Source organism: Henckelia pumila, chromosome 3 (genome assembly GCF_033568475.1).
Source record: "Henckelia pumila isolate YLH828 chromosome 3, ASM3356847v2, whole genome shotgun sequence".
In the NCBI taxonomy this organism is placed as follows: Eukaryota; Viridiplantae; Streptophyta; class Magnoliopsida; order Lamiales; family Gesneriaceae; genus Henckelia; species Henckelia pumila.
The window spans coordinates 39,487,955-39,496,734 of NC_133122.1; the positions used below are offsets into that span (position 1 = coordinate 39,487,955).

The window sequence follows — 8,780 nt, forward strand, 5'->3', positions numbered from 1 at the left end:
TCATTTTTTTTGATCCATTAGTTTTTCAAAATTTGGTTTTGGTACAATAACTTTTAGTTTTCGGCTATTTTGGTCTAATTGCTGAGGTGAAACTATGCTGACGTGACATCAGAAAATGGGTAAAGTCGATGCTAGCATATGTACACTGCTCATTACCTAGATCCAACGTCCCATATTTTCTACTGGCGAGATATTCATATAAAAAGATGAGTTATTGGATAGAAGATTGGACACTAGCATCGACCAATTCCAGAAAATGATGGCGTGACACCGAAAAATGCTATCATGTCAAGCTATCACGTCAGCTATTGAACCAAAATAACCGAAAATTAAGTTAGTGTTCCAAAATCAAACTTTGAAAGTTAATGACCACAATGACAACTTAATAGAAAAAAATCATCTTCACATACGCTAAACGACGAAAATATTTATAATCTTATTTGTATTTTCACTTTTAAAATTATATTAATTAGTGATTAATAGAGATATAATTTGAGTTGATTATTTTGTCATTAAAAAATCTAATAAATATAGCTGATATATACAATACATACTAACATACATGCTCGCGTGGTGGGCAAAATAAATTTTAGTTTGACAATTAGATCAAACAAAAACCTAACTGTTACAATAATCCAACATTTGTCAACTCTAATTATTCTTTTTTTTTAAAAAAAACCTTTATTAAATTCGAGTTTAATGAAATGAATATTTTACGTACCAACTATATGCATTATGATACTAGGTTAGGCACACAGAATTCAGCACGACTTTATCGTTAATTCCCTTGAACACGCTTCTTCCCTTTCGCAGAAAATAAGGCATCACTTTTTTCCTCCAAAAAGTGCTAAAAAGGGTGTCTTTTTTCGACTTGTTTAATTTTGTGTTACTTTTCATTAAAAAAAATAAACAGATAAGTGGTGATTTGTTCAAAAAAAAAATAATTCAAGTACACACATACTACTCGTGACAACATTTATTTTTACCAACATCACGTGCATCGATCGTCTCATGATCCCAAAATTTTGATTTTTTTTTTTTTTTTTTGTACACACCCCTTTATTAAAAGCTTAGATTGATTGCATCACCTAGTTTGCATACAAAAGTCTTCGATATTTGAAATTTTGGGGAGACAAATCGATTATAGCTTTTTACATATAGGGGGAACATAATCTTATGTAGTAAATAAATTACCTTAATAGTATGGAAAATTAGGGTAAGTCTAACCTTCAAACTAAAATGTCTTAATATAGTAACTTTTCTTGATATTAAGGCACCGTTTCGTGCTAAGGAGTAAGGATATCGGATACATTCACCATGTTTGTACCATATCGTTTCCTCAATTTTTACAACAATTTGAACTGAAAATAGTTATATTAATTATCTTCTTTTTTTTTTCAATTTATCATCTCATCCTTTCGTCACATGAGTCGCGTAAAACTGTTCCACGGATCAAATTTATGAAACGATCACCGACCCAACATATATAAACCATGAAAAATATTTTTTTTATATCTAAAATATTAATTTTCACCGTAAATATCAAAATATTAAGTGAGTTGATTCCAGTGAAAAGTTACTTTTATCTTAAAAAATATTACTTTTTGTTGCATCTCATCTCAAAAATTTTACCTTTTATTTCAGGTAAGAATCGGGTCTATCAATTTCACGAATATACATTTGCTTGACCATTTACATACCACCTACTCATACAACAATTATACGCCAAAATTTTCCAGATTACTACTTTGAAACCTTTAATTTTAATTATATTCTCAAATAATATGTTAAATCGCCCTTCCTACTCCCCCACCCCTAATTAATTAAACATGCCTATCTTCATAATTATACTTGGTTTCAATATATATGACCTAGTGTTCTAGAGAGAGGCACTAGTCTCCTCGTGTATCCATATATATATAAATTTTTTATTAATTAATTTTCATTTATCTTGAGGATGATTACTGTTTGGTTTGAGTGATAGGATAAGTAATCCATAGATAAGTAATATAATGTAAATTAAAAATAAATAAGAAAAAATAATTAATACATTATTTGATTTGATGGATAGATTATAATTTATTTGATTTAATTGATGTAAAATTATTAATTAATAAATAGATAAATAATATGACAAAAATAAGACAAAATTAATTGAGATAAGTTATACATAGATTAATAATACATCAAACCAAACAATACCTTAAAAGATTTAGATAAAAATAGTACATAATACTTAGTAACTATATATAAGTTACAAATACGTTAATTACTCGGTAATTTTTAACATTATTAATATATATAGCTAGAATTATTAATGAAGCCTGAATGTTATGCAACTCTCAAATATATTGAGAAACTTAGAAAAAGGAAACATAATCAAAGACTCAGACACACTAGCATGCACACACAAGAAATTAATAATCTCATCATGAATTTATTAATGGTATGCATTAATGTGCATGCATGGCTCGATCTAGAACTTGGTCTGGATCTGATTCACGATGCTCTTATCCACCTGGAAGGCCTTGGCAAGAACATCGGAGCCGATATCGGGGGTCGACCCGAAAACCGCGTTCGCAATGGTGATCACTCCAGGATTCTGACTGCTCAATGCTGCTATAGCAACTGCTTTCTCGGTCCCCACATTGTGCTGGAAGTGGATGAGACCCACCGGAAACACGAAAACGTCACCTTTCGCTAGGGTTTTGGTGATGAACCTGTTTTCGGGATTCGACGTGACGAATCCGACTAAGAGGGAACCCTGGATGAGCGTGAGGATCTCGGTGGCTCTGGGGTGAGTGTGTGGGGGGTTGAGTCCAAGCGGCGCGTAGTCGATGCGAACCATCGAGATTCCGAGAGTGTTGAGGCCGGGCAATTGAGCTACCGAGACGGGGGTGACCTTGGAGCCAACGGCATTGGATGTGTTTCCAGGTAAATGAAGCCCACTAAACAAGAAATCACTGGCTTCAACTGTCGCAGGGTTTTTGCATGGCAAACCATTCACTCTTGCTGAAATATACATATGCACATTATGTAGCAAAGAAATTTATAAATAGATTGTACGTTAGAGGTAGCCTCCATTGGTATTAATTAATATTTCTTCGTTTAAGTAATTGCATGCTAACATGCATGTTGCATTGCTCGCTAAGAACATTTTTATATAGGCAAAATGTTTTTTTTTATAGTAACTTGTCCATTTTTAATTTTTGGTGATTTTGATCCAATTGTTGATGTGACAGTTTGAGACGTTATAATTTTCCACTTGTATGTCATCATTATCCGAGGTCGCTTTAGCATTTTCTGATGTCATATCAACAGTTGAACTAAGTGTATCAAAACTACCAAAATAAAAAAAATAAACAAGTTAATGGACTAAAAAAACTATGGCTATAAAAAGGAGATGAAAAATATGGATAATTCACTTACTTGGCATCATTGGGTTTGCGACGCAGAAATCTTGCAGCGGGCTAGGCTCGAAGGCCGAGCCAATGTTGCAGCAAAAACTAAGAGATATTAAGCCAAACAAAAGCAAAGATGTTGCCATTTTCAACTTATAAATTTGATCTGTGATTTGCGATATATGAAACATGAAACTAATGAGCACTTATATATAGCTAGAGAACTATATATGTTCATGCAGTAATCTAATGACTCCAGCTAGCATATGTCAAAACATACTGTCCCCAAGCACCCACCAATCATTATAATTATAAAAACATATATTAAGATACTGCATGCATGATTTTGCCGTCCAAATTAATTAAGAATATGATTTTTTTTGTTATAATTAATTTTATGATATATGTATATGTCGTGATGATCATTTTGTTAAATGATTGTTTTATTTGTACGTATTCTTATGATTATATATTCTTTCTGTTGGATAAAGGAATCAAGATTAATTAATTGGGAGGAAATTATAATAATGATATTCAGAAGTAAATCCAAATCTGCCTCTAATCCATTTGACTTTATAAGCATGGATTAGAGAAGGAAATTACGAATGGCTACTGTCCCGACATGTACGTTGTTGTCTTGTATGTTGGCGCATCCATTAGTGGGTTTTTAAGTTCGGAATCTCTTGAGCGTTGAAAAGTGTTGGAAGGATGGATATATAAGAGGATATATTATTGTTGTTGTTATTATTATTATTATTATTATTATTATTATTATTATTATTATTTGATTTACATCACAATCTCGTTCTTGTAATTTATGAAATAAAATAATTATTATGATAACTCGATGGTTTATGGGTAATGCACAAATCTTGGATGATTTAGATTTAGATCTAATGGTTTATATCTCAATACATGAATGTGATTAATTTTTAGAGTTGATGTAGCAAATCATGGTTGAGTCATTATATATTTCGGCAATTAGGGTAATACCGTTTTGATAAATAATTCATCAGTAAATTCTAAATATAAGTTAAATAGTCAATTACTAAAATTTTAAATTAATTTGCTACCAGTAGGTACTTAAAAAAAAAAAAGATACACGTACACACACAAGCAAAACAAACATTTAATTAAAACTAAGTAAGTTTTAGTTTTATTCTCATTTTAATGTATTTTATTCGAAAGAAGTTAAATCTTTTAAATTTTTATTGCAACTGAATTTTTTTTTTTTAATTAACATACTATAAAATAGATATGATACTAAAAGATTGTCGTTTTAAACTAAAAGATTATGTATCAAATCCATAGCTTATTATCTGCGTTTTAAAATTTTGTGTCCTGAGTTTTGTAGCGCATCATTTTTACAAGCAAGGAGGTCGGTGAATGAAGTGGCTCACTTTCTAGCAAAATTTGTTAATTTGTTCCTTCCCCATTTCTTTCTTATGGATGCCTGTGAGTTTTTCTTTTTGGCTGCATCAACTTGTAATGAAGGATTCTATTATTCATTAATAAATTTACAAGTTCTCGTAAAAAAAAAAAATAGAGTTCAAATAATATCTTTGTATTAGGTAGGTATGTTGTCGATCGTAAGAGAATATAATATAAAATATCAAAATTTCGTAGGTTATGTTTGAACATTTACTTATAAAATATTTTTTATAAAATTACTTTTTAAAAATGTTTTTATAAATATTTTAAATGTTTTTTTAAGAATAAGTATGTGTTTGGACAACTATTCTATAAAAATATTTTAATATTTCAAAATTAATGTTGTTAATCTTTGTCTACCATTGTTCCATTCAAAATACATCTAAAATTACCTCTCAAGTGTTCTTTAAAAACTATACTTCGAGAACACACTAGTAGAATTTTCGCTTTTTACTTCGGCATATTTTACTTCGACAATTATTAATTACGAAGTAATAAGTTATAAACAACTTCGATAATAACACTAGTGAGGTAAAACCATACATTTAACTTCGGTATTTAAAAAAACACGGGCTTCACTTATTTTTTGAGGATATATTACTTCGGTAGATATGTTTTTGCCGAAATAAAAAGTAAAAAAATAAAAATTTTTGGTCAGTTCTGAAGTAAAATCCCTTCTTTCTAAAACCTTCGATATCGGTGAAATCGTAAAAAATCCAAAGTCCGTAACCTTTTTCCAAACTCCATAGATCCCCTTTCTTCAGCCCTAGCGCCCGCCGATCGACAACTCCAACCTTCCACCACCACCAAGAGCAGCTCATCGTCTTCCAAATTCCATCGATCCTCTTCTTCCATACTCTAGCGATCCCCTTCTTCAGCCTTAGAGTGCGCCGATTTACAATTCCAGCCTTCCACCACCACCAGGAGCTGCTCGTCGATGAAATAATCGTATGAATCCTTCTCTTTTCCCAAATGGGTAGCGCCTCCTGCAGCTTCCAAAACGATGGGTTCCTCGACGGGGGATACGACGCTGGATTTGTCAACGAGGCCGAATATGGCTTCTCGCGTCCCGATTTCAGGCAGGGTCCGCTTGTGGGAACTGTGGAGTTGTACGAGCGCCACGTCTTCTTGTGCTACAAGAACCCTCAGGTGTGGCCGCCTCGTATTGAGGCCGCTGAATTCGATCGGCTTCCAAAACTTCTTGCGGCCGCTCTGGCTGCGAGGAAGACAGAAATGAGACGACAGGTACAAGGCTTTTTTTTCGCTTCTTGGTTTTGTGCGGCGGTGCAACGTCTGTTTCTTGATTTCTTTTTCTCTCCGGTAGAATGTTGATGAACGATGGCAAGGTTGTGGATGCTTGATGAGTTTGGAGGAAAAACCAAATTGAATTTTGATGTGGATTAGTTTTTTAATTGTATGTATGTTTGTGTTGGGATGTTGCTTGATGCGTACGGGTTATGCATCAACCTTATCGGGTAGAATTAGTGAAATTGCTCTGTGAAGCTACTCGAATTGTTAGGTTGGGTTCTTTTGAGTTTTGACCCATTGTCTCAACTTACATGGAATATTAAGACAAATCTAGCTCTCAAATCAAATGCCATTTTTCAAACATTGAAAGCTTCTAATCGCTATGTACAAACAACAACTTGTTGTTTCTTTGAATGAAAAATACGTTTCATTATGAAACAAAAGATTTCCTGTACTTCTGTGTACTTTAATGAAAAAAGAACTAATGGAGCTGGTTGATTTTCTGTCAAGAAGACCTGTGAATACCATGGCAACGTGTTTCCATGATAACTGTGAAAAATCACTACTTGGTTTCCTCTTCACTATGTTTTCAAGTATCCTTTTTATGACAATCACTTTGTCACATATCTTTTCAGACCCGTTTAACTATCTGTGAGGGGCGCGATGGTACTGAGACATCAAACGGTGATGTGTTAATCTTTCCAGACATGATTAGATACAGGTTAAAGTTCGTCTTTTACTGCTTTGGAAACCCATAGAATTCCTTTGTATTTACCCCGAAATATTGTAAGTTTGAATAAAATTATAGAAGATTAACGCACTTTGATGTTGATACATTTGTCGAGGAGGTGCTTGTGAAGGAGTATGAATGGTTGCCTGGAAGCCCAGAAGCTTTGAGTGGTTGTTATATTTTTGTATGCTGTCATGGCTCAAGGGATCGACGATGCGGTGTTTGTGGACCATCTGTTATTAATAAATTTAAGGATGAGATAGAATCACACGGTTTACAAGGTAAAGTGTTGGTTGGCCCATGTTCACACATTGGAGGGCACAAGTATACGGGTAATGTGATCATTTTTTGACCTAACATCAAGAAAGAAATCACTGGCACGTGGATAACTAGTTCTCCTTTACCTAATGTTATTGAGCCGTTTCTCCCTTTGTTGAAAATTGCTTGTACACTAATTAAAAGATGATAATATTGCAACTACACTGCAGGTACGGGTATGTTGTGCCTGAAGATGTACCTGTTTTGCTTGAACAACATATTGGGAAAGGAGAAATTGTCGATTGCCTATGGAGGTAAAATATAGCAGACATGTATTAGAATTTCTTTATGAGTATGGCCCATAAATATTTTGGGAGATATATAATTATTAAGACACTTTTGAAACCAAGCTATAGTCGGATAATTGGAAAAAATTAAAAAAACCAAAACAAAACAACAACAAAAAAAAATAGCCCGAGATTGAAGTTTCCCAATCCTAAGACCCCATTTTCTTACTGCTGATTCAATGAAAGCCTAAATAATGTTCGATTTTGTGTTTTCCTGGTGACTGAAGCAGATAATTCCAGCTACACTCAATCGTGAAATGAGCTTTGTGTCAAGAAAATCAAAACATCCAAGTGCAAAAGGTATCTATGTTTTTAGATCTGCGTTTTGTTTGGTTTACACTGCCTTTTTTCCCTCTTCTTCGTTGCTACATGTTGTACAACATGATCTATGTTCTCAGATCTATGTTTGGTTCTATCTGAAACGTTATTTATGTCTTCAGATTTGTGTTTTGTTTTGTTTAAAACGATTTTTGCTCTTCTGGTTTTCTTCCATATGTTGTGTATGTGATTTATGTTTTTATATATAACATATTTTAGGGGAGAGTTGAAAAAAGAAATATTTTCAAATATGTACGCTTTTTTAAGTCTTTGAAGACCTAAATGAATGACACAAATCTATGAACGTTTGAACTTTGCTGCTCTATTTTGTGCACTAGGTCTGTTGCGGCCCATTTTAACCATTGAATATGACCAAACACTTACAAGTTCTGAAATATTCTCCACTGAGTTGGTTTCGGGAAAAAAAAAGATGCAAGTGCTATTAGCTTAATCTGACACTGGAGAAAATATTAAGGCCTTGTTGGTCATGAAATTTTGGATTAGAAGAGAGGGGACAGTAGAAATTATGGGGAAAAGGAAATTGATCATGTGACTTGGGAGTATGTGACTCAGGCTTACACTTGATATGTATATTCACTTTCATTTTGAATTTTTTGTGTCAGCCGCTGGGTCATAGACTCATATGTATATTGTTTTTAAGAAATTTTTTGAGTGCTTTTCCAGCCTTGAATGATCTTCTTGCTGCATTAACAATTGAAATTTCAAAAGCACCTCCTGCCCTCTTCCCATCACCATGGACGAATTGTATCATAAGAAATTGTATAGTTATTGGTCAGCCGATTAGTTAAAAATAATAATAATAATAATAATAATAATAATAATAATAATAATAATAATAATAATAATAATAGTTTTGACTTGCCTTGGTGTATTGGATTATGAAAGCTTTAATTATGTCGACCCGGTTTACATTATTCATCTGTTACTTTTCATTTTTTCATGTGAAGAAATTTCTGGCCAACTTTTACCTTTTTTCGCATTCTGTTGTTCCTACAAAAAAATATTGGAACCCCAGGAGGCTGTCGT

General features: G+C 33.0%; 2 protein-coding genes across 2 annotated transcripts; one reads left to right on the forward strand and one right to left on the reverse strand.

Moving 5' to 3' along the window:
• Window positions 1–2,392: 2,392 nt before the first annotated feature.
• LOC140887874 (putative germin-like protein 2-1) lies at window positions 2,393–3,559 on the reverse strand. The gene is made up of 2 exons (XM_073295442.1): window positions 3,430–3,559; window positions 2,393–3,012 (listed from the first exon to the last, which is right to left on the reverse strand). Exons 1-2 carry the CDS (start codon window positions 3,545–3,547, stop codon window positions 2,477–2,479), a joined length of 654 nt encoding a protein of 217 aa, XP_073151543.1. The 5' UTR covers window positions 3,548–3,559; the 3' UTR covers window positions 2,393–2,476.
• A 2,245-nt stretch (window positions 3,560–5,804) lies between these two features.
• On the forward strand, window positions 5,805–8,413 carry LOC140888523 (uncharacterized). The gene is made up of 6 exons (XM_073296214.1): window positions 5,805–6,077; window positions 6,716–6,801; window positions 6,889–7,142; window positions 7,299–7,382; window positions 7,646–7,715; window positions 8,072–8,413. The coding sequence occupies exons 1-5, from the start codon at window positions 5,805–5,807 to the stop codon at window positions 7,669–7,671; spliced, it is 723 nt and encodes a 240-aa protein (XP_073152315.1). The 3' UTR covers window positions 7,672–7,715; window positions 8,072–8,413.
• Window positions 8,414–8,780: the final 367 nt, after the last annotated feature.

Bases quoted from the DNA above. Each gene is read 5' to 3' on its own strand.
- LOC140887874 (XM_073295442.1), bottom strand. From the start codon at position 3,547: ATGGCAACATCTTTGCTTTTGTTTGGCTTAATATCTCTTAGTTTTTGC. The intron at 3,013-3,429 runs GTAAGTGAATTA...TGTATATTTCAG, and splicing joins CGCAAACCCAATGATGCCAA to CAAGAGTGAATGGTTTGCCA.
- LOC140888523 (XM_073296214.1), top strand. From the start codon at position 5,805: ATGGGTAGCGCCTCCTGCAGCTTCCAAAACGATGGGTTCCTCGACGGG. The intron at 7,143-7,298 runs GTAATGTGATCA...ACTACACTGCAG, and splicing joins TGGAGGGCACAAGTATACGG to GTACGGGTATGTTGTGCCTG. The intron at 7,383-7,645 runs GTAAAATATAGC...TGACTGAAGCAG, and splicing joins ATTGTCGATTGCCTATGGAG to ATAATTCCAGCTACACTCAA.